Below are 25,310 nucleotides of genomic sequence, written 5' to 3'. Positions count from 1 at the left end.
TTATGTCACTAAAAAGAGGTTTAGGGCACAATTCTATGCAGAAATATCCTGCAACTCCCACCATTCCTCAGCCAACCACTTGCAGGACCTTTTTCTGTCTACACATGCATAAGATTGCACCCTTAAATAAAACATTAGGTTATGTTGTTTGTATATATGTAATCACACGAGCAAACAATTTTCAAAAGCCTATTGATAGCATTTTCGATCTTGCAAAAGTGAAGTTCAAATAATTAACAACTAAAGGTTGAATCCCATATCAGTCCTACTTAGAGTAGACCCAATGAAACAAATGGGACTCAAGTCTCCTGAGTAGGACTAACATTGGATTCAACCCTAAGAATGAGAACAAGGTCACCCAATGGAAGTCTCCAGGAAGCAAAGATGGCCTCATGAGGAAGAAGACGCTGTGGCAATTTGCTACCCCATATCTTTGTAATAAAAAACGATCGGCTGCAGCCCAGAACTGGAGGCATAATTCTGTACTTTTTAGGGCTACATGGGTTAACTGCACTGTCTTTTCTAGAAGCAGTTAAAAAATTACAGTTGGAAGGCAGCATTTTAAGAAGGCATCCCCCCACCACGTCGATTTCTATTCCACACTGGAGGAAAATGTCTCTTCTGAGATGGTGCCCTGTGCAATTCTGATTTAAACTCCTAACATTAATCAACAGATTTCTTTTATCGGGTAAAAGGCTAAGATGCAAATGCCTCTTCAGGCTGCAGCTGTGCCAGAAAGCAAATCACGTCGAGCCGAGCTCTGCCGTCAGCAGCAGACTGAAGACATCTCTGAAATGAGAGAATAGAAATCAGAACAAGGACGGATCCACTCCTGCTGTCTCTCTTTCCATCAGGAGACCTGCCAGCCCAGAGTCAGGCTGCAGAGGAAAAACCGGGAGACTCTGACTGGGATGAAGCCAAGAAGATGAACCCCCAAAGTCCCATCCAGCCTGGCGGGGGGGGGGATCGCGGCGTCTCTCTCCAGGCGGAGGAACAGGCAACAGCCCCGGGGGGGGGGACTGGCCAGGAATCACGGGGCGAAGCTTGCTCAAGTACAAGCGCGCGCTGGGCAGCTGTGACAGTCGTTGCCGAGGCTGGGGCGGGGGGGGATAAGGAGAGGCACAAGAACGCCCTCCCAGCTGACGTTACTCGGTCACCCGAACTGAGTGCAACGCATTAGAGGGCACCCTGCAGAACCCAGACCCTGCTGCAGGGTGAGGAGGGCTAGGATTTCAGGGGATGCCCTGTGGCTTTAATTTTTGTGAACCGCCCAGAGAGTGTTGGCTGTTGGGCGGTATAGAAATGAAATTAATATAATATAATATAAATAGGAGATGAGGGAAGCTGCATTCTCCATCCAGAGATTCCAGGACTCCCATCTGCACTCTGAGCTCTGTGTAAATGCGGGTGTACAAGCGAATCAAAGACTGGCCTTTGCCAGGGCCTGGCTGCTCCAGCAGTGCCACCACGTCCTCCTCCAGGCAGCTGCTCCCGGGTGGGAAGGGGCGAGGCTTGGCTGCGGGAGGCTCCTTCCCGCTAGGAGGAAGAGAGCAACCAGGGAGAAGAGGCGCCCTGCAGCCAAGTGCTTCCTTCCCCTGCAGAGCACCTCCTTTTCCTGGTGACTCACTGCCGCCACTGCCATCCTGCGGCTGGGAAAGGAGCGCCCTGCAGCCCTGTGCCTGGGATGGAAGGGCTGCAGCCTCCTCCAGCAGAAGCCGCAGGGCAAGGAAGGGGCAGCAGCAGAGGATTCGCTCCGCCAGCATACTGCAGGGCCAGGCACCTGTTGCAAGTCCCCTTGAATGCACCCGTCCTCCCTCTGTGGCACCAACACCTTCTCCCCCACCCCAAACCCCTCTCCCTTCCATTCCTGAGACGGGCAGCACAAGGCAGGCGGGGGTGGGGGAGATGAGTTTTCGCAAATAGGAGGAATGGAGGTTAGGTTCTCCATATCAAGGCCTTGGCCTCTCAACTGACTGCCCCACCGCCCCACCGCCACTCACCTGGGTTGGGGCTCCTAGATGGCTGGGTTGCTCCCTGTATTGGAGAGAAGGAACAAGGCATTAGCCTCTCCCTAAATAGTACCCATGACTGACAACTTGGAAGGGGGGCGCTTTTCTGTTTTCAAGGGAAAAGACTCTAAGGCTTTATGACCCTCTGGGAGGAGGCCAGGATGTGCAACTGGAAAAGTCTTCCCTGGTTGGCTTTCGGGCAGCTGTAGTGGTTTCCGCGCTTCCAGTCACAGAGTCCAGATGCTCTTTAGCTACCCATGCGACATGGGGACCGGTCTGTGCCCTGCAGGCTCCAGGCCTGGCTCTTTGCACAGAACGGGTGGGGCTGGCGAACTCTGAACCAGGTGGAGGAAGAACATCTCAGGTGTCAAGCAGAATGTCCTTGGGAGATCCAATTTCTCTCCCCCCTCCCCCAGCAGCTGCAGGGAGAGGCACAATCCCTCCTGCCCTTTGGGGTGCGATTCCCTCACACTCACCCTTGCCGGAGCTGTTGGAGCTTCGGTCGCTCGCTGGAAAGGAGAGAAATGAAAAGGAATCAGCATCTGCCTACTGGATCTTTCTGGCTCTTGCTTTCAAACACCAACACGCTTCCTAGTCAGCTACGCCTAACTGCTTTAGCCCCAGAAGCCAGCACAAAAATAGACACATAGAAGAATTATACGAATTTAAATCGGTACCAACAAATCCATTCCTAGATGAGCCTGGCAGGGCCAGCAGTGTCCGGGCGTTGTTCTTTCCAGAGAAAAGCTACAAAGCAACCTTTCAGCTGCCAAGCAGTTCTAACGCCCCGAGGATCCAGACTGCTCAAAGGCGCCTCTCTCTGATCTGACCAGTTTACAAGAACATAAGAAGAGCCCCGTTGGATCAGACCAAGTGTGCATCTAGCTGACTACCACAGCCCTTCTCTCTGGATTTGTCCTTCTTCCTTCACTAGTTTTGATGGAGCACCCAAATGTTAACTGTAAAATCATTGCATTGCGGCGGTGTTCTTATGTTTTTTTCCAGACCTGCTTTGTGCTTCTTTTTTTTACAGCACTTACAACAACAGCCTGTCCAGTGCAGACTGGGTAAATGCTACGGGGGTTTTTTAGGGCTGCTCTGCCTTTAACTACTTGCCCTTTCTGGTGCTCTCATTGTTTCTTTAATTATTTATGTAGCACCAACAGTGTGCATGCCACTTTACAGACAAGAGGCCAGGTCTCTGCCCTGAGGAGCTTACAATTTAAAACTCGACACGGAGGAGACAGAAGAAGGGAAAGGAAATGTAGGCAAACAAGAGAAGAAGATGCAGCTGATGATTGTACGTGCTTGAGCTCAGTTACAGGCTGAGTTACAGCAGGGCGTGGGAACCAGGGGTTGTGCCCAAGGTTTTGAGGAGGGATTTCAAGCTAGTAAGGAGGGAGGGAGGGACAGAGGTGGCACCGCATAATGTTCTCCGTTCGTTTTTCAGTTTTACTGTAAAATACAATTACTCTGGAAGGCAAAAGGAAGAGGGGCCGACCAAGGGCAAGATGGATGGATGATATTCTGGAGGTGACGGGCTCAACCTTGGGGGAGCTGGGGGTGGTGACAGCCGACAGGAAGCTCTGGCGTGGGCTGGTCCATGAAGTCACGAAGAGTTGGAAGCGACTGACCGAATAAACAGCAACAATAAACAATTACTCTCCTGGGTTTGGATGACAGGCCAACCCATGGTGGGTGTGAACAACCCTAGAAGAAGCCACAGGTTGTCAGGCTGGCTTGAAAAACAAGCTACCCCACGGAAAGTGCTCCGGGTTTGGGCGACACGACAACCCACCATGGCTAGCTGCATGGGAACGCGGAGCTGGGCCAAAGGTATCAAGAAAAAAGGATTTTGAGGAGGGACTTGAAGCACGTAGGGAGGGATCTGAAGGAAGCAAGAGAGGGGGCACCATAACAGCGTTCTGGGAGGCAGTTCCAAGCATATGGGGCAGCAGGACGACTGGCTGTTGTTTTTCTAATCATGTGGGAGGTTTTAATTACTGTTTATTTCCCCTTGGGTTTTTTTCCTTTTCATTTCATTTTCACTGTAAAATAGTGCATGTTCACTATAACAAATGGAAAATGAGACGAAAACAGCAATGCAAGCCTCCCTCTAACATCAGGGAACAGAAACTGACATCAAGGGGCAATCAAGAGAGGCTATTCAAGGGGCAATTACCTGGCTATTCATCAGCCACTCCGCTGTTGTGTTCAGCGGGAACCAATAAAAGCAACAGAAATTGCAAGCAGGAAGCCTTTAACAGTGCTTGCGAGGGACCTTTGTGGAACAGGATTTACTTGTGAGTTAACACTATGAAAGGGTCTGGTCACAGGGATGGGGTCGGTTGCCAGATAAAATAGTGCTGCATTAAGCGGTGAGTGGAATTAAGTTATTTTAATTCCACTTCTAGCTAATTGCAGCAAGCAATGCCTCAGTGCCACTAAAGAGTTCAGTGGAGAAGCAACCCTAGTCTAGCATTCTGTTTCCAGTGGTGGACAGCAGGGCAATTCTGGGAAGCCCCCAATGTGAGCATGAAGCCCACCGCTCTGCAATGTTCTCTTCCCTCCGGAATCTGGCACTGCGAGATTCACGGCCACTGACCACGGAAGTTCCTTCTAGCCATCATGGAGCATTTCTGACAGCCCTCTTCTTCTCCATCCCGCTATCTAATCCCCCTTTCAAGACGTTTAAGCTGGTGCCCAGCACCCCATCTTGGGGCAACAAATTCCAGACATTAATTTTACATTGTCTGAAGAAATACTTCCCTCCATTTCACCCAGTGCCAAAGCCAACTGATTTCACTGGGTGATCCCAAGCTCTAGTATTACAAGAGAGGGAGGAAAACTTCTTCCTCTCTGCTTTCTCCACACTGTGCAGAATTTCACACACTTCTCTCATGTCCCCCATAAGCTTTTTTCCTTATCTACCCCACCCCACCCTCCGGTCATAAGAACACAATAACGAAAGAAGAGCTGTGCTGGGTCAGACCAAAGGCTCATCTCAGGGATGGGGAACCTCTGATCTGCAGGTCTAACCTGGCCCACAGAGGCCCTCCTTCAAGCCCCGGGACCCTCCCCAAGCCCCCTGCCCCCAGAGAGAAATCCCCGCTGGTCAGAGAGAGCAGCTTCCTCTGCTGCTCATTGCCTCTGTGCGGAGAAAGGCAAAACGGAAGGCCACGTGAGACCTGTAGGCGGCTGGGGGCCAGGGCCAGGGTCTAGGCTGCCTCGTGCTGCCCAACCTGCTGGATCGTTCTGGGCCAGGGCAACCCAATCCGTAGACCAAAACACATTGGGCACTCCTGGCTTATCATGTCCAGATTCTGTTCCCACGGGGACACCCGGTAGCCTCATTGGGAAGACCACAAGCAGCCCTTTGCTACACCTTTTCCAGCCATCCAAAACCCTGCGAGGAGACTGGATGTGTACAGTGCTGTACATAATAGTAAAGGTTTGTTAAAAAATCTTTAAAACCTGACATTTCTACACAACTGGGGAAGAATCTGAACTAGCACCTCTCCAGCTGAACAATGACTAACTATAATTCAGGTAAAGACTCCTCCAAAACAAGGTAGGGTCCCTGTAAATGCCAGCAGAGGAGGCCAAGCGAACCTCCTCGGGCAGGGAGTTCCAGAGCTATCTAGAGGGCATTGGGCCTTATAGCCGCCCGCCACTCCTCAGACAGCGGGATCTCTCCTAAAAGTGTCTGTGGTGCCAATCCACGCAACACTCCTGTCCTTGATGTGACTGGGTGGCCAAGAGAAGGAGGTGTCAAGCAGGCAGTGAGTTAGAAGCAGGGACCTGAGGAATGGAGAGAGGGCACAGAGCTGAGGAGGTGGAGGCAGGGGAAACCACACAGAGGTTTCTCAAATGCAGCCCCTTCCCTTGACCAATTTGTTCTTTTGAGCTGTATGGAATCAAGGAAGGGGCTCCAATCAAGGGAAAAAAAAAGTGGGGAGGGAGTCCCCTGGGACCACCTGCTCCCTTCCCCAGACTCTGGGAACAGTGAGCTGGTTTGCACATCACAACCACCCATGGATTGTTTAAGCCCTGGGCTGTCGTGAATGAGTGGGAGTGAGCAAGTGTGCTGGCAGCTGCCCTGCTGAGCTAAAGAAGCCAGGGATGCTCTGTCCCTGGGTTGTTTAGGGTGACGTCCAAACCCAGAACTGTGGGTTGTTGGGGGAGAGGCAACCCAGAGTTAGAACCCATAGTTTGTTTTTAGCTTACAAGTCTGGGTTTTTCTCCCACCAATGACCTCCAATTTTGGGTTCAAAGGTCATGATCAACAACTCAGTGGGCGGGGCAGGCTGGCAGGTTAAACAAACCCTGGGTAGCCATGATGTGTGAGCCGGGTCAGAAGCTTCTCAGTCAGGAGAGGGACACCACCCCGCCATGGTTTTCATGAGTGCAGACAAATTGAAAACATCGCCTATCAAATCTGTCACTCCAGCTAAGAACTGGTTTGAGAAGCATCAACAATAAAAGAGTGGAGGCAGGAAGGGAGTGGTGTAGTGAGTCTGACTGCAGAAGAAATGGCAAGGAGTTGGGTCGGGTGTTGTACTTTCGTAGGCTTCACACACAGGGAGACTGGCATCAAGCAGGCACCAACCCTCATGTTAACAATTGCTAGCTGTCCGACGCTGATAAAGGTTTAATCCTCATGTCAGCAGTTACGCAGCGGCCTAATTTCCTGTTTGCTTTACTGTTCTGTCTCACTGAGGAAATGGAGGAGTCACTGAGGGTTCCTCACTGAGGAATTGGAGAGGGTTCCTTTCCCACTATGTTGGAATGTCACAGGAGAGGTAAATTATTTACCTGCCTGAAATGCTTTGTGTATGTTCTAAAATACTAGAAAAGGGTATACAAGATTGGGGTGAGGCCAAGCTACTTTGGTCTCACTCCAAGGGTGAATACGTCTGCTACCAGCCTGGAGAACATTTGGTCCCAGAAACGATGTTTCATATGCTGTTGATTGGGCCCCCCGGCATCCACACAGCTTTGAGGAGGATGTCAGCTTCATCGGCTGAAGAGATGCATGAGCTTTCTTCGTGCTTTCATTCTGCATCTCTTTTCTGTCAATAAACTGTTCTTCCTTCCACAAGGGGTCTAGTTTCATCTCGGTAATGCAAAGGATCTATTTTGGCTAGACCCTGAGTAATCAGGCCTCCAGATTAATACAAGTGAACAGAGAGAAATTAAGAGACCGAGGGAAGCACCATCTCTTAATTTCAAGGGGGAGGGGGAATAAGTGTGGGTGCAAAATTTACATCCATAGTTGAGCCAAGCAGCTAAATCTGAATGTTTCTAATAGATCGACAACCCTATGTTGAGAACTTCCATCCTGCTTTTCTTCCCCTCCTCTCTCAACCACCGCTTCTTAGATCATTTATTGTTGTGAGCCTGACTGAAAATATTTATACCGAAGGGGGGCATACAAATCCATTAAAGCAGGCAAGCAAAGCAAGCAAGCAAAATTAGAGCCCATCCCTCAGCCTGGCTGCAAACTAAGGAGGACCCACCTTTCCCAGGGGCCTTCTTGGGTGGGAAAGAGAACTGTGCTGCTGGCAATAGCCCCTGTGCAGCTTCAGGGGCCGCCTAAGGCTTGGAGAGACACACACGTGCATATCACGTAATCCCCCTAGATTCCTATTTTTCATCCTAGCCTGCCCCATGTTGGATTAAAAAGGCGAAGAGGAAGGTTTCACTCACTTGCTGTTGCTTTGTAGCCATCTTGACGTTTCTCTGCAGAGACAGAGAGAGAGAGTCAGAACTCAAAAGTGACCCCCAGAGGTCATCCATTCTCACCCTCTGCACTGAGGAAGGGCCCCTGGAAGACGTTTCTCCAGCCTCTTCCTAACAGCCTCCAAGGAAGGAGGTCTCACGAGCTCTCCAAGAAACTGTCATTAGGACAAAGGCTTTCCACGCATCCACCAACCACCTGATTTGCTCCAAAGTAACTGTTGCTGCCTCTGGTCCTTCCCTCTGGAACAATCCTGGAGGAGAGCTCAGGACAGCATCTGAAGAAGCAGGTTGGAGGGGGCTTTACCCTTATTTTCAGATTGTTGTGCTACTTTTCAACCCACTTTGAAAGGATATCACTCATGTAGGTATCAGTCATGTTTGGAACCCTCCAAACATCAGACTGACTAGGTTTGGATGAGCCACAACCCTAAAACAGAACATGGGTTATGCGAGGGTTGTTTAACCCCCACATAACCCATGCTCACTGGGTTCACACAACACAGTAACCCTTGAGCGGGGGCTGCAATTCAAAATAGCAGCCGCATGCACCACAGCCTCACCGTGGGTTGAATAACCCCTGGTGGGCTGTATGTTGTGTGAAGAGCCCCACTGCGTTGAGTTGGATCGCAAGGCCAACACTTGAGACAGGGAGGACAGAGAAGCCCAGCCAGGCCCCAAAGTCATGGACTAAATTAAACTTCCCCACCCCGCAAAAAGTGGTAGACTCAGCAGGGAAGTTTACTTACTGTAGAAATAGATCCCAAGGATCACAGCCACCAGCAGGACAGCGGCCCCCACGACACATCCGATAATGAGCCCCATGTTGGATGCTAAAGTGGAATTGAGAAAAAGAGCAAAGCAACTGAAGGGAAACACAAAACAGTCTTGTCCTGTTAGCAGGGAGGCCCTAGATGGCTGAAGGATGGGGAGTCAATAGAGTGGGAAGACACTCAAGTTGGTGGAGGGAGGTATCCAAGGAACAGCCCCCACCCCCTGACATCATCCCCTGTAAAGCTTTGCAAAAGTCCTTCTAGGGCTGGGGTGGGAGGTGGGGGGGAAGCCATAATAAGGCTTTACTCCTCCTATCGTGTGATACATCTGCCTAAGTGAGAGAGTCTTCTCTGCAGTGGCCCCATACCTCTGGAATAAGTTGCTGTCGGGGGTCCACCATGCTCCACCACTGCAGGCGTTTAAGAAGGCCTTGAAAACATATTACTTTACTGTGGCCTTCTCCTGACAGGACTGCTGTTGTTGCTATTGGTTTTATTGTCGCCTTTTATTGTTGTTTTATTGCTATTTTATTGCATTCATGTTTTGACAGTTTTTAATATTTTAACTGTTTTTCTGTATTTTATTGCTGGAAGCTGCCATGGGAATACTTCTGCCCTGAAAGGCAGCCAAGAAATATTTTAAATAAATAAAATGAATAATACAAATGTTGGCAAAAAATCTCGTGGTTTCACAGGCACTCAGGCTTACAGAGAGATACAGCCAGATTTTGCCACTGACATAATTTCCGTTTATGACCTACAAGGCAGCAGGGTGCCTGCCAGAAAGGACGACATCGGAGTTGAAAAGCACAAAATCCAAATCATTTGCTTTGCACCCAAGAACACATAAACGGAATCTGTGTCCCCCTTCCTTCTTCTGTGGGGAAAAATTCTTCTCCCAGAAAACCCCCCCCCCCCCCGACAAAGAAGGCTCCAGTCCCTCACCAATAGAAGGTTCCTCCCAGGCAAAGTCCAGAGGCTCCAGCAGGCTATCATGCGCCACGTGGCACCGGTAGCGGTCCCGGTCCTTGGGGTCGATCTTGATGCTCAGCCAGGTGTAGTAGGTCCCGTCCAAGTTGGGGGCCACAATCCCACGGAGGGTGTCCTGCACCCAGACCTCCCCATCCCTCCTCCAGGTGGCGTCGATCTCCTTGGGGTAGAAGCCGTGGGCCTGGCACACGAGGGTCTCCATGCCGTCGTCTTCCGCCTTGCTCGTCACCTTCACTGCGGGGGTCTCTGCAAGAAAAGCAGCTTTGGAGTTAGCACAGAGCCTCCCCAGTGCCTTGCAGGATGGATGTTTTATTTGCAGAGCAGGAAAACGCCCCTTGTGGGATCTTGTCCTACCGCATAGATTGAACACTCCTCCCTGAAGGACTCCGGAGAGGTTTTCTAAACCTCGAAGCAAGGGGATCCCTCAGCCTTCGCTGGCATCTTGATACGCTTTGAAAATAATCAGCTACAATGCCTGGTTCTGCGACCTGCCCAGTGTGTCTTGGGGGCAAATATCACCTGGACTCCGTGGTGGAATTTGACTCAGATTCCTCTGAAATGAGGGTCATAAACTGAACTCAGCTCAGGCTGGTCCTGATTATTCCCTTCAAGGGAGGGGTGCTGCCCTTGCTGCTCTTCACTCCCCTTGAATTCCTGTCTCTTAGTTCCTCCATTAACCATACTTCGTATTTTATTCATTTTTGTGAACAAAGCAAACGCCCCTGGAAAGAGACAGAATCTCTTACAGTCCTCTGAGCTGCTCAGAGATGTTACAATAACTCCCTTCTCCACTGCAGATCTACCAGGAGTGGAGATAACATGAGGTTACCAACAGGGCCAACTGGCATTTCAAGAGGATGTAAAGTCACAAGAGAAGTTATGGGGTCAGTGCTTTTGTTATTTTACACTGGATCAATTTTAGAAGAGGTGGTATTCTGAGATGGGGCAGTCTGTGCATCCTCAGCGTATTACTACAGTGGCTTTTTAAACCCCGTTTCCATCCGAAATCAAAAAGCACTCTGCACATGCCCATATGCAACTTCCGGGGACCTCAAGGGTAAAAACCTCACAGAGAATTGTGTGTATGGAGGATACTCTCCCCTCCTCCATGAAACTCTGGAGTCCTCGTTTTGCAATTATTATCTCTGTTCCCCGCAGATGAGCAAGTCCTGGGATGTGTGACTGGTGCACATGGGACTCCTCTACAGGGGAGTGAAGGATCTTGTCCCCAAGGCAGTGATGGAGGAGGGGAGGAGGGGAGAAGGGGATCTTGGCCTATAACTCGGGGGGGGGGTGGAGTAAGAGGTAGGGAGAGGAGAGGTAGGTCTCCTTTAGGGCAGAAAGGGCAGAGGCAGCTCTCCCAGGGCGGGGGGGGCGTTCTTGCAACATTGGGGGGGACTCACACATGCAGCCCCCTCCCCACCTGCAGTCTGAACTGGCCCAGCCCAGCAAACCCTGGACCAGGCAATTTGCCCGGGATTGTGTGTTCCTGTGTCATTTTCAGGCTGGATCGGCCCCACGTGGAGGAAGGAGGTGGGAGGGCGGACTGTGCCACTTCAGGCACAGGTGGAGGGGAGGCCATGTTGAGGAATGCCCCTCAACACTAAAAATAAATAAATTCCCTGCGAGTACAAACTGTAGAGGCGTAAGGGAAGAAAATCCAGCCCCCCATCGCTGCCTCCACTGGGCAACTTTTCCACTTCCCGGGGTTTTTATTTTTAAAATCTGGGCGCTTGTTGAAAATCCCTCCCTCCACAGGGGTCTGAAGAGGGACGGTCCTGATATGCCACCTTTGGGGTCTGTGGACTGTGCTTCAGGGAGGGATTAAGGGGGGGGAGGGAGAGAAGCCCCCCCAGCCCCCCCTCCTCTCCGTGACGCACCGCTTGCTCCCCCCGTGCACACACCTCTCCTCCGCAGCGTCTCCTCCCCGTAGCCCAGGTATCTCCGCAGCCACTCGACGCACTCCTCCTCCAGGTAGGCCTTGTCACGCTGGGCAATGGCAGGCTCAGCCTCCCACCTCCTCTTGGTTATCTGGGCCTGCACATCGGCCGCCGTCCAGGTGAGGGTCTCCTTGTCGAAGCTGAGGTAGTCCCTCCCGTCGTAAGCGTCTTGCATGGACCCCCCTCTGCTCCCGTCTCCCCTCAGCTCACAGCCGTACATCCACTGCAGGGTGTGGAACCCTGAAAGAGACACGGATGAGGTGAGGTGAGGTGAGGCGACGAGGGGGGACCGGACCGGGGCAGCCATGTCACCCCGCCCCTCCGGCTCCCCCGCATCAGGCCCCACAAAAGGGGCTCCGGCCCCTGGAAGAAGCTGTCAGAGAACCGGTGAACTGGGAAACCAAGCGCTGGACAGACAGTGGATCTTCCTGACTGCTGAACCGAAAACTGGCTGGTCGTGACTGAAATCCGGAGCGCCTAAATGCCGCCACGTCCCCCTTCTGAATCCCCCTCTTCTCTCCCCGAACCGGATCTGACTGATCCCCCCTCGCCCCCCGACTCTGCCCCCGGCCTGGGATGCGCCTGTCAGTCAGAAGCAGCCCCCCCCACATCCTAAGAAGGCGCGGGGGGGGGACGACCACCCCATGTCCCCCCGCAGGGTCGGATCATGCCCATCCCCGTCTCCGTGACTGTGGCTGTTGAGCACCCGAGGGTGGGGGGCTCCGGTCTCCCCCACTCCTCCTCCTCCTCGAAAGAGAACCCGAGCATTTTTTAGGGGGGGGGTGGGGCGCCTTGGTATGGCAAGGAGCAAGGTTGATGTTTGCCCCCCCCCCCCCGAGTCTCCTTGAGGCCCAGGATGAGAAAGGCAAACCCAAGAGGCCCGTTCCCCCCTCCGCCTGCTCTCGGAAGGAAAGGGGCTGATTTTGGCATCGCCCAGAGAAAGAGCCTCTTTGCCCTGCTCCCCCCCGCCACTCCCAGATCTGCTCCCTGGGAAGAGGGAAACTGCAGAGGGGAGTCCCAAGGAAGTGGTTCCATGTCGCCCAGAATGAGAGGATCAGAGCCAAGGGCGCTTTGCCCATTCCAACATGCCCCCCATGCTTTGATCAGAATTCAGGCTGCCCTCACCCAAGATGGCTCCCTGCTGCTCTCACAGCCCCACTCAGTCAAGGACACCACCGCAAGGTTTTCCAAAAGCATCAGACAGGCTTCCCCACGTCTCCCCAACATGATCGTAATTGGCGGGGGGGGGGGGCACTGCACATTGGCAGCTTATTCATTCCAGTGGTATCGCTTTCCAGATGAATCAGTTTGTAGGCCCAGAATTCTTAATCTGGAATATACTGCTGCAGTCCTTACCCCATTTACTTGAGAGTAAGCCCCCACTGGGCTCCGCTGGACTTACTTCTGAGTAAACACGCAGAGGATCGGGCTGTCAAGTTGGCTCAAAATCTGTTCCTCCTGCTCTGTTTATTGTCTACAGCAACAAGTGTCAACCAGAACAGATGAGAGGGACAGAGGCCTCGGTTCTTTCAGATACTTGGATTCTGGAATCTCTCTCGAAGGGGCAGCAGTCTTTGCAACCAGACACTTCCCCCGTTTCATCACAGACCCAGAGGAAACCATCCTTGCCCTCCATCCTCCTGCAAGGAATCTGTCTAGCCCTTTTCCAAGAACAGTGGTCACAGGACTCTCCGTTGCCTTCCTCAGCATCCTGTGGCAATGAGTTCCACTGGTTCGCCGTGCCGCTCCCTGAAGAATATTTCATCTTGGACAAAGCTGAGTAGCTCTGGTTCTGCTGCTTCCCATATCCTTCTTCTGGTCCATTGTTTATTTTGTACATCTGCCATTTTCAGCAACCAGAGCTGAGCGCAGAGCACTTCTTCAGAAGGAGGCATCACCATCCCATTATGGGGTCTGGTGGCCTTGCTCAAATCTGAAAGGGGAGAGCGCTGGTGGCTGGTGCCCTGGGGTGACACTGCCCTGGCTTGCTGGCCGTCTGGCATCAGCAGCCGCTGGTCAGGGCAGCGGAGGTGGCAGGGGCGAGGCAGCAAGCCTGGCCTGGCAGCCAGGGGGCGTGAGAGCACGGGCACCGTGTTTTGGGATCTGGGAGGGCTGGGGGCTTTCAGGGGGCCTAAGGCCCTTGACATTCTCACCTGGATTCCTCCCCTGTTCCCAGCGAAGAGGGAGCAGCAGCAGAAGCACAGATACCCGAACCCCACGTGCCTCCTGCCAGCCCACCCTAGCCTGTAAACGTGCCCAAGAGCCAGCCGGCCGGCCTGGCCCTGCTCCCTCGGAGACGATTCGGTCATAGTTCTGAATAAACTTCACAAGAGAGGTTACACAGTTTTGTGGGGCCTCGTAATTCTCTGCAGCTGGGACGAGCAGAGCACCGCTGGGGCCCACCGGCTGAGCGTGGGCTGCGCGGCAGAGGAACACCAGCACGCCTGCCAGCCTCTCAAGAGCCCCACCACCGCCAAAGGAGCCCCGCCTTTCTTTCGGCTCCGCGCAGGGGGGCGAACTTGGGAGAAAGCGCCTGGCTGGGAAGGTATAACCCTGCCCTGCTCACGCATGGTACCCCCAACTGGGATTGGGCCCCCATGGGCTTACACTAGAGCAGAAAAAAGTCAGAATCCTCTGGACACGACGCATTTGATGCAACGTCTCATTCAGCCCCCAGGCTGCAAACTCCCCTCAGGCGCCACCTGGCTGGCTGCACCGTCTGCAGTAAGGGGGAGGCGGCGGCGGCAGCAGCAGCAGTGTTCACACTCAGGTCCCTTGCAGCGCCTTGCAGCATATTCATGGGAATGGGGACGGGGGGGGGGGGGCTCTGCTGCTCAGTGCAGCGCCCCCCGCAGGGGAGGCGGCAGTGGGGGCAGGCCTGAAAGCGGAGCATTTTCGCCCACCCCGCCTGCCCATCGCAAGCGTGCCCCACCCACGGAGCCGTGTGCTGCCCGCCGGGACTGGGGGGCCATATCCAGAACGGTGCCAGGGGACGTGCAGCATTTCCTACTCTCTTCCCCTTCAACCAACGTGGTGGGCCTGAATGGGGTCTGGACAGAAAGCAGGTGGAGAGATCTGGATTCATTGGGCACCCTCAGTCTCTGTTTCCTTTCCCCAGTGTGATTCCCCGTGTGATCCGAGGCACGTTCGCTCAGAAGCGTCTTCACGGAAGAGAGCGCCAGGCTGCATCTGGGCCCTGATTCTGGTGAAGTGTAGTGGGAACGCGGAAAACTACTGCACGTCGAGGGGTCAGCGGCGCACCAGTTCTCTTGCCATGTCTAGAGTGCCACTGGGCCTATTTGTTGAACTGATGCGGTGGGGGGGAGCTGTGCTGGCTCCCAGGGCTGAGGCTGTGATGCTGCGCTCGAGGCCGGCAGATGAGGCCTCCTGGCGCGCTCTCGAGGCCAGCCGGGAGCGGAGATGGGAGCTCTCTCTGTTGGGCCGGCAGCCTGCGCATTATTGGGGTTGGTTCTTCCTCCCAGCTTGAAGGCGCAGGGTGAGAGGGGTGTGCCGATGACCCCTTTGTTGAGATGAGGTTTGAGAAAGGGGGGGAAGAAAGTGCCCACCAGGAGCATCTTTTACGAGACAGAGCTCTGGGAGAGGGTTGAGAGAAAGAGCCTCGACGCAGACCAATGGCGAACGTGCTGCGTACCAACCAGGCCGATTCTCGGGGTGTGCTCACTGCTGGAGGGGGCTCCCAGCAGCTGGAGGGGCGGAAGCATATTAATCTTGCCTTGTAATTGGCTGCTATTATTCTGTATTGTTTTACTTCCTTGGGTTATTAGCCTCTTTTGGCTAAATCAACTCCGTTCCTTCACCCATGGTGTGTCCTGGAGTGCCAGTTCCATCAGCGCTGTGATTCCATTCAGGGTTTTAGAAACCACCAGCCCAAACTCTAATGGTGCTATCCAAGGTGCTGAACCCAGTTTGGGGGTAGGGCTCAGGGCCTTGGAAGCACCTGTCAGCACCTCGGATGGCGCCATTGGAGTTTGGGCTGGCAGTAACTGAAACCCCAAATGGGTTGAAACCACACCCCTTTTGGGCCTGGAGTCACCAGCCACCACTGGGTGTGTTCTGAACATCCAGCAAGAGCCACTGCCCACTGACAGCACAACTGGCAAAAGGTAACGGTAAGGAAAGCTAAAACGGGTCAGAGACAGAGGATGAGGTCAAAATACAGACAGGTGGTTGAGTACTGGGTTGGGGAGACAAAAACCAAACAGCCAGAGCCAGAGCCAGAGTCTAAAGACAGGCTAGTGGGTGGGCAGATGAGAATCATACAAAATGGAGGTGCTTATGATTAGCACAGCTGATCTGAGAATTGGGGCTCAGCCAGCGCCGGATGGGGCGGCACTCCCCTTGAAAACACAGGTCTGCAGCTCCTTCTGGACCCAGCCTTGCCCTCGGATGCCCAGGTCTTGGCTGTGGCCAGGAGTGTCTTTCCCCAGCTGGGGCTGGAAAGTCAACCGTGCCCATTCCTGGAGAATACAGATCTGGCCAGGGTGACTCAGGCCTCAGTTACATCACGCCTGGATTACTGCAATGCGTTCCACACATAGCTGCTTTGAAGAGTATTCGGAAATGCGACTCCCTCGCTGAAAGAGCTGCACTGGCATCCAATTTGTTTCCGGGCGCAATTTACTGTATTGGTGATGACATTTAAAGCCCACACTGGTTTAGGATCAGCGTATCTGAAAGAATGCACTCTCCCATACGAGCCTGCCATCTCCTGAGGTCATCTTCAGACGCCTTCTTGTTGTCCCAACAACCCCAGAGACATACGTCATTGGGACGAGGGAGAAGGCCTTTTCGATGGCCGCTCCTGGGCTCTGGAACTCCCTCCCGAGGGACGTCCACCTCACTTCCTCCTTAATCATTTTCTGGAAGCTGGCAAAGATCTTCCTTTTGGGGAAGGAATTTCACATGCAATTTTTTAACTTGCAGTTTTAATCTGCCTCTGCTTTTTGGAATATTTTAACTACTTTGACTGCTGCTGCATTTTTATTTTCTACAGCTGTTTTCCTGTTTTAATGTTTAGTATTTAGTTTTGTTTTAAAGTGTAAGGATGTTTTTAACTGTTATGTTTAATTTTTACTTTGACCTGTGCCTCGGATAAAAAATGGCTGGGTGACCAGCCAGATGGGCGATTAATAAATCTAATAAATAAATAAATAAGTGGGGTAGAAATTATTTTTTAAAAATAAGTGATAAACCAAAGGGCAGACAGCAGGTACCAGGCAAGGCGTCAGGTGTCCGTGGCTGCTACTTATAAGGACAAGTTGCAGAGGCCGAGAAACACAGCTTGGAGCAGGAGCTGTATGGACCCAGCCAGGTCCGGATTGATTCTTCGGGTCTCATGGTCCTGGCTGGAGTTGATGTTCCAGTTCTGGCCACCAGAGGAATGGCGCTGCAGCCTAGCGGAGATTGGGCCAGTGACGCCCTCAGCCGGCGAGGGGTCCCAGGGCCAGAGGGATCGAAAATAAAACTGCTGACATTGTAATGCTTTTATACAAATTCGCCTTTTTCACAGCACCCACTGGGTCGACACTTTCATACTGTTTGAGGGCTTTTAAAAATGCGTTCACTGCTTTATGTAACCGGCTTTAAACACTGGGGGAAGCAGCATTAAAATATTTAATTAATTAAGGCTACTTCAAATGAAAAAGGTGTCGCTTGTTAGTCACCTCGGTGTCCTTCCATTCACTGTCAGCACATATGAGGGTGGGAGCAGGTGCCTTTCGTGGGTCTCACAGAGCAAGCGAGCAGAAACTATACCAGCAACAAATTTTTGCTGCAACGAAAAGGCTGGAGACATTTTTTTTACAGAAAGAAAGAAATACAGAGAAAGGGCACAGAAGATGCCCAAGGCAGCCCTCTCCGCTGCTCGAGTAAGAGGAGGTGGCTCTGTCTGAAGCCCCCTCCCCCTCTGCTGCTCCCGCTTGGCTCTGAGTGCGTTTGGGCGGGGGGGGGGGTGAAAGGAGGCGTCCCGCCCGACTTTACTCCCTCCCCACCTCCTCCAGCTGCAGTCGAGTCAATGTGGGGACGCTGAATATGTGAAGGGGGGAGAGAAACACTTTATCTCCACGGAGCCCCCCCTTTCCTCTCCCTCCCAGCACTCAGCTCTCCCGCCCCTGGAAGGGGGAACCTGGGGTCGAGGAATCCACGCCCCTCCCATCCTGCACTTACCCTTGCTCAGGTTGTAATAATTCCTTACAGTCTCCACACCCACTCTGAACACTGGCTCCGTGCTCCGAAAGATCTGGGTGTTCCTGTCCCAGTACTGGGGATCCTCCTTCCCCGCCTTCTCCATCCAGGGTGCTTGAGGCACAGCCCTCCTGGTGTCACTGTCATAGCGGTCGATGGGTTGATCATCCACGTAGCCCATGGCGATGAACTGGGGCAGCCCCTGGCCGGGCTCCGACACCCCCGTGTAGAAGTAGCGCAGGGAGTGCGAGGAGGGGGAGGGGCCTGGGAGGGACACAGAAAGCGGCAGAGTTACGGAGCCTGGAAGTGAAACTGCTGCTAGCCCACAGTCCTTCAGACGGTTCTGCCACCCTACCGCAACCCTCACTTAGGAGGCCCAAAGCGCAGGGAGGGATCTCTAAGCACGGAAGGTGTCCCAGGGAGGAGCATGGAGCGGAGGGAAGGCGAACTGGCGAGGGAGTTGAGGGGAGAAAGAGGTGGGGGCAGTAAGAAAAAGCCTTTCGTACAAGGAAGGGGAAGGCAACCAAGGGGAGAGATGTGAAGTAAGAGAGAATATTTGCAACTCTCAGGGCAGAAAAGGAAGGAAAGGAGAGAGGCCCTGCAGAAGTGCTACGAAGGGGCTCTGCTGGCCGGAGGCAAGACAGGGCAAGGGTCTGGCTGGGAACTGGACCTACTCCCCATCCCCACTGGAGCTGGGGACAGGGGTTCAGCTTGTGCTGGATGGGGTGACACTCCCCCGGGGCACCGGCTCACAGCTTGGGTGCACTTCTGGACTCAGCCCTCGGCCTGGATGCCCAGGTTTCAGCGGTGGCCAGGAGTGCATCTGCACAGTTGAAACTCGTGTGCCAGCTGCGCCCGTTCCTTGAGATGTCTGACTTGGCCATGGAGACACATGCCTTAGCTACATCCCGTTGGGATTACTGTTACGCACTCTATGTGGGGCTGCCCTTGAAGAGTGTTCAGAAACTGCAGCTGGTCCAAAGAGCTGCTGCCAGACTGCTGACTGGGGCTGGCTACAGGGAGCATACCACTCCCCCGCAAAAACAGCTGCACTGGCTCCCAGTCTGTTTCCGGGCACAATTCAAAGTGGTGGTCATGACCTATAAAGCCCTGTACGGCTCAGGTCCAGGTTATCCAAAAGACTGTATTCTCCCCATGGGCCTGCTCGTGCCCTGAGATCTTCAGGGGAGGCCCTTCTCGCAGTCCCATCACCGTCACAGGCTCGCCTGGTGGGAATGCAGGACAGGGCCTTCTCGGTGGCTGCCCCAAGGCTCTGGAACTCCCTTCTCAGGGAGGTGGGAGTGGCATCCTCCTTGGTATGTTTCCGCAGGCAGGAAAAAACGTTTTTGTTCTGGTAGGCCTTTGGGGATAGTCTGGACCTGTGAGAATATGATGGACTGATACTATTGTTTATATTGTTGCTGTCTTTTAAATTTTTGATATTTTATACAATTTCAATATTATTGATGATTTAATTATATTGTTAACGTTGGTTTATTTCTATTTATATGTTTTAACTGTAAAAGTTTTAAATTTTGTAAAGCTGCTTTGAGTCCCAGTATTGGGGAAAAGGTGGGATGATGCTGATGATAATAATAGAAGCCCCCCATTCCCCGCCCCCTTTGAGGGCCAGCCTCACACCATACTACACAGTGGCCTGGTTCCTACGAGCATCGCAGCTTATTTAAGCCACAGTGCATGCCAGGTGCCATTTGCCTAATCACCTGCCCAGGCACGACTTGTCGTGTCATCCGAACCCGAGAGGCATGGCTTGTTAGAGGGGGGAACAAGCCCCAGGTAACCCATGGGCTGCTGTTGGGTTATTTGAGGGTTGTTTCCCCCTCAGACAACTCCTGCCACCGGGGTTCAGATGACATGACAAGCTGCGCCTGGGCGGGTAATTCAGCAAATTGGGCCCGGCCCACACCACCATGGCTTGTTTGAGCTGCGGTCATCATATGAACAAGATCGCTGTCAAGGTTCTGCCCCAAGCCCCAAGGGGGCTGCAGTCCCATTAGAGGAAAAGGCATCGTTTGCGTCTACATGGACCCCTTAGGTTTATGGACCCCACAAATCCAGGGTCAGTTCACAGCTCACAGCCATCAGGGGGATCTGAGGGCCAAACGAGGTGATACATTAAACGTGTGAGTGCATTTAGCATATCTAGGCTTTTTTTCTTTTAAATAACCCCACCGAGGGGGGAACAAGGACTGAGGTCATGGTGCCTGGCAGGGGTGGAGGGGTCATGTAGTCAATTCACACACGCACACAAACCAAAGTAGCTTTCTGTCACTTCCGCCCTGCCCTCCAGTCCAACGGGTGTTTTCTGCCCTGCCCGAAGGTGCACTTGGAAGCAGAAGCGTTTCCCTGATCACCCCTTTGGATCCTGGTCCTTCATTACACCGACCCATTTTGGCCATCACAACTACCCAGGGTTTTTATAAACGGGGTTCAAGTCCCCACTCGGCCATGAAGCTCACTGGGTGACTTTGGCCCAGCCACTGACTCTCAGCCTAACCTACCTCATAGGGTTGTTGTGAGGATACAATGGAAAGGAGGAGGTTCATGTAAACTGCCTTGGGCTCCTTGGAGGAAAAAAGCTGGGATATAAACGTAACAAATAAAGAACATATTTTAAGCTGTGGACAGAGCATGGGGGCTGTAGGGGCCAGTAGGCCGGGGCTCCTGCCTCCTAGGAGATTGTTATGAGACTTTTAGCATCCCAGAATCTGAGGGTACCTGGCTAAAGACACCAGTTAGACAAGAGCTGGAAAAGATGGAAACCTGTAGCCCAGGGTGCAAGAGTCACTCATCACCACCGGAGGGCACTCTTGCTTGCTTCATTTGGGGAATGTAAGAATCTGATGCAGCCAAGATAGGAAAAAAGCATTGGAGGGAGAGATCTGTGGCGAGCCAAGGCCTTTATTTCCAGGAATGCTCATGGTATCCAGAGTGAGTGGTCAGGATTTAGACCTTGTTGGCTGAGGTCCCCTCGGCCAGAGTGTCACAAATAACTTCAACCTGTAATTTATTGTGCAAGCGTTATTAGACAGAGCAGTGTGATTCTACGTTTTTAATGCTAACATTAATTGTTAACATTTCTAGTAAAGAAAGCAAGAGCTTTGTGAGGCTTGCTAGACAAGAGGAGCACAGCAAGAGGATTTCTCCATGCATGCCTAGCTCTTACTGTCTTTAATTGCTTGCATGGAGGATCAGCTCAAATGGTGGAAGGAGAGAGAGGGGGAGAGAGAGAGAGAGTTCTCTCCTTCTGGTACTAAATCAGAGAAAAGAGGCAGCCTCTCCAAAGGACCTGAGAACAACTCTGCCTCTCATGGGGCTTTTTAAAGCTTTTTGTCTTTCTTTTTCAAAGTGGCTCAGGACAAAGACTTGGAGGTCTTGGAGGCAGTGGGAAAGGGGCACAAATTAGCAATGCACCATGGCTACTGTGCAAGAATTCTGGGCTGTGATGCTGTGTATGCTTACTTTAGCGTAAGCCCCATTGACTTACTTGCCAGTAGACATGTACAGCAGAGGTGGGGAACCTTTTTCAGCCTTAGGGCCACATTAATTTATGGCTAACGTACCAGACGCCGCATGCCAGCCGTGGGCATGGTCAAAGCTTCTGCACACAGCGCATAATCAAACTATGGAATTCGCTACCACAGGATGTAGTGATGGCCACCAATTAGGATGGCTTTAAAAAGGGGGTTAGACAAATTCCTGGAGGAGAAGGCCATCAGTGGGTTCTAGTCCTCATGGCTATATGCTTCCTCTAGTATCAGAGGCACTACGCCTATGTACTCCAGTTTGCTGGGGAACACGGGCGGGAGGGTGCTCTTGCATTCGTGTCCTGCTTGTGGGTTCCCAGTCAACAGCTAGTTGGCTGCTGTGTGAACCGAATGCTGGACTAGATGGACCCTTGGTCTGATCCAGCTGGGCTCTTCTTATGTTCTTATGAGTGGGGCCAAAACAACCCCCTCTAACTGGAGAGCAGTTTTCATCCCACCATGTTCTGTCTAAGCTAGGGGTGTGACATAGCCATGTGGGCAGGGAAGGGGACAATTCACCAGACAGCCTCAGTTTCAAAACTTATCTTTAACCAATTTTTACATTTGCAGTTAAAGACTTTTTAATTTAGATACTATTTTATAATTAACTGTCTTAAAGGTAGCCTAAAAAAAACCCTCTTTGCACAAATTTAAAAATCAGGGAAAACGCTTCTAGAATTGAGCCAACCAGAAAAGCTTTGTATGTATTTTAATAAGTATTTTGATTTGCACTGAAATGGTTTTTAATTTAAGTGCCATTACACAAATACTTCGTTATTTAAAAAAATAAGCAAAAGATTAAAAGATTAACAATATAATCCTACGCATGTTTACTCAAAAGTAAGTTCCACTTCATTCATTCAGCCACTGTTGCCTGTAGCACACAGACTCATCTCTTGTCCCACTGTTCCAGGTCTTTGTTAAGCTTCAAAAAACCTGCAGGGCCTGTTATCAGAAAGGGCTGATACTATATGCATCAGCCTTCCGCAATCTGGTGCCTTCCAAATGTTTTGGACTACAACTCCCAGCATCCCCAGCCAGCTATCTGGAGGGCACCAGGTTGGGAAAGGCTGATGCACACCATGGACCAGAACACAGCAGGCCATGCTTCCGCCACCGATTCTCCCTCCGCCCAAACCCAGGCAGCTTCAGCCTTTGTTATCAGAACCCCACAGACGCTCAGACGAACACCTGGGGACACATTCCTGGGCAGGGAGGGGGGCCCCTTCAAGCAACAGGCCCAAGAGGAAAGGCATCCGTGGCTTTGAAAAGCTACAGTGAGACTCATCTCCAAAGTACCCAAAAGCCAAACTAAAAATGGCCGCGTGGTTTGAGTGGGAAGAAGCTTAAAACCACCGGAGATCCCTGCTGCTGATAGCTGTGCTCTCCTTGTAGCTCAGCTTCCTTTCTGTCCACAGCAAGAGAAGACGGAGGGTACCTTGAAACCACTTCCAAGGGCCCAGGCCTGGCCCTTCTGGGGCTTCCCCAGTTGAGAAGCGCTGCGAGCAAACCTGCCTTTGCTTACATCTAGATTAAAAACACACAGGAAGCTCCTCTGCATGGCCAGGACCAAAGAACCACAAAAGAGCCCCACGTGCCCCGGGTGAGATGACCCAGGCCAGCTGCCCCACCAGTCTCTGCCCTTTGCCCCCCACCTGCCATGTGGAAGAAGGAGGGGCTGCCCCGTGGCAGGTTTTGCATGCTATTAAACGGTGGCAAAGTGTCTGATTTTAAAATGAATTATAGGTGCTGTTGTTTCAGTGCGGTAAAAAGGTAAAGGTGTCCCCAGCCAGTCGTGTCTGACTCTAGGGTGCGGTGCTCATCCCCGTTTCTAAGCCGAAGAGCCAGCGCTGTCCGAAGACGTTTCGTGGTCATGTGGCCGGCATGACTGAACACCGAGGTGCACGGAACGCTGTTACCTTTCCCGCCGAGGCCGTACCTGTTTATCTACTTGCAATTTCTTGCTTTCAAACTGCTAGGTTGGCACCCTAGTGAGGTACACTGCTTTAATTTATTCTCCTCAGGCACCCAAATACCTTATCTATTGAGAGTGACATTCTAACCCTCTCACTGTTTTGGACTTCGACTCCCAGAAGCCCCAGGCAGCATGGCCAACAGTCAGTAATGCCAGGAGATGGAGTCCAAAACATCTGGAGGGCCACCTTCTGCCCACCCCGACCTACACTACATCCTAACCCCCTCCAGCCATCAACAGTGAGCGGGTTAGGATTGCACTGTCAATAAATAAGGCATTTGGGTGCCCGAGGAGAATAAATTATGCCAGTGTACCACACTGGAGGTGATGGACTTGACCTTGGGGGAGCTGCGGGTGGCGACGGCCGACAGGAAGCTCTGGCATGGGCTGGTCCATGAAGTCACGAAGAGTCAGAAGCGACTGAACGAATACACAACAACCTCACTGAAACAGCGACACCTATAATTAATTGTACTGTCTATAAAATAGCTATGCTGCTTTCCATGAAATCATGCCCAGGGCAAAAAGGGGGAGTTCCTGGGGGAGGGGAGACTGGGGTAGTGGCCATATGTCATATCCTATGGCCGCCCGAGCCTCCCCACCTCCAAGCCTCCGCTAGAAGGGAAAAAACGCCTGTCCAGCGTAAATGCACTGGATCCTTGTAAGCCTCTGACTTCAGAGGCTTATCCCATAGGATTGCACCCTAAATTGCAACTAGGCAATATTATTTAATAGAAAGCCGCAGAACACAAAGTGCACTGGGTCTCCATCATCTGACCCCTGCTGGATTGGGGGGGGCGACCAACCTTGGTGGCACCCCACACCTCTCCTCCGCTGCATTTTTGCCCTACTCTGGCCTCCAGACACCAACCAGAAAAACAGGTGCGAGGTTGTCCCTCAAAAAGTGCTGCCCCCAAAAGCGAAACTTGCCAGAGGCAGCGGCTGGGGGAATGACGCAGCCATGCAAGGCACAACGTTTATCCGTCCTCTGCAAATAAGTCCTTCCACACTGTGAAAGTTGGCCGCTCTCTTTTTCTTCCTCACTGAAATGCACAGTGCCATTGCGGGTGGCCTGCGGAGCGGAGTCGGATCTAAGGAGAGGCGCGTGGGCAGGAAAACGTTTCTGGCAGGGGCAATCCTCGCCCAGCAGCCACAAAATCCAGGCCGGGGGCAATGCGCTGTTGGGGGTGGGGCGGAGCCGGATGGGGAGAACAGGAGAAGCGATGTGGGGCGCTGAGGAGAAGCGGGGCGGGGGGTCAAGGGGCCCAAGGACGAAGCCTGATCCGCGCTGCCAAGGAGCTACTCGCGTCTCCTTCGTTACGTTACGGCGACAGCGCTGCTGCACAGAAGAACGGGAAAGACCCCCCCCACTTTTGCAAGCAGCAGCGCGGTCTTTGGGAGAGGAGGGTCTCCTCTGGAGGCGCAGAGTCAGATCTGGGGGGGGGCAACAGGGGATCCCCGATCCAGGCACGCACAAATTTGGCGGAAAGAGGCAGCTCCCCCTTGCCCCTTCGCATTCAGCTCCCGATCCCAGGCTGGCTTTTCGGGGGGGGGGGGAGAATAATCCGAAGCATCTCGAGCTGAGGACAACCGGAGTCGGTACTCACTGGGGGCGAAAGCGGAGTGGAAAGGGGACTGGCGCGGGAAATGGTGTCTGCCCCCCCCCGCGTCTCAAATAAACGCATTGCAAAGAGGCTGGGGGCAAATTCTGCCCCCCCCAGTTTAGCCCCCAGAGATACTCACCCGCAGAGCTGGCCCCCACCAGCGCACCCAACACGAACAACGCGCACAGCTCCATGCCGCCCCGCCGCACCTGCGCCTCACTCAGCTCTAGCCTCTTGCCAGCCACTTGCTGGGGCGTGGCGAGAACACTCCGCCTCTCCGCCGAAGGAGCCTCGCGATTGGCCGAGGGGGGAACCTTGGACCAGTCACAAAAAGGCGCTCCGATTTCCGCCGTGGTTGCCGGGCAGACGACGCGCCGCAAGTCTGTGCGCGCTCGAGAGGGAAAGCGAAAGTTCGCTCGCCCGACGCCTCGGGTCCCCTTCGGAGGCTCCGGGCGGGGGCGGAAGCGGGGCGGGGGGCTTGCGGGGGCCGGACGGGCCGGCGTGCGAGACTGGCGCAGATTCAGCCCC

General features: G+C 52.9%; 1 protein-coding gene and 1 long non-coding RNA gene across 2 annotated transcripts in view; one reads left to right on the top strand and one right to left on the bottom strand.

Annotated features, from left to right (window-relative positions):
- Positions 1-25,310, top strand: part of LOC146356295 (uncharacterized) — an 867,031-nt gene that overhangs the window by 634,749 nt on the left and 206,972 nt on the right. The window lies entirely within an intron of this gene.
- On the bottom strand, positions 2,001-25,010 carry LOC146356301 (BOLA class I histocompatibility antigen, alpha chain BL3-7-like). Its single transcript, XM_084831761.1, has 8 exons — positions 24,922-25,010; positions 17,638-17,919; positions 11,416-11,691; positions 9,467-9,757; positions 8,498-8,581; positions 7,719-7,751; positions 2,486-2,518; positions 2,001-2,034 (listed from the first exon to the last, which is right to left on the bottom strand). Exons 1-8 carry the CDS (start codon positions 24,974-24,976, stop codon positions 2,015-2,017), a joined length of 1,074 nt encoding a protein of 357 aa, XP_084687887.1. The 5' UTR covers positions 24,977-25,010; the 3' UTR covers positions 2,001-2,014.

Source organism: Heloderma suspectum, chromosome 2 (genome assembly GCF_057233095.1).
Source record: "Heloderma suspectum isolate Gila_16-S chromosome 2, 16-S_ref, whole genome shotgun sequence".
Classification (NCBI taxonomy): Eukaryota; Metazoa; Chordata; class Lepidosauria; order Squamata; family Helodermatidae; genus Heloderma; species Heloderma suspectum.
The sequence above is the reverse complement of the archived record's forward strand: the minus strand, read 5'-3'. Positions and strand labels throughout refer to the sequence as shown.

Excerpts from the sequence above, each read along its gene's own strand:
- LOC146356301 (XM_084831761.1), bottom strand. The coding sequence starts at position 24,976 with ATGGAGCTGTGCGCGTTGTTCGTGTTGGGTGCGCTGGTGGGGGCCAGC. Across the intron at positions 17,920-24,921 it reads GGTGGGGGCCAGCTCTGCGG|GCCCCTCCCCCTCCTCGCAC; the intron begins GTGAGTATCTCT and ends TGTCCCTCCCAG. Across the intron at positions 9,758-11,415 it reads GGAGACGCTGCGGAGGAGAG|AGACCCCCGCAGTGAAGGTG; the intron begins GTGTGTGCACGG and ends CTTTTCTTGCAG.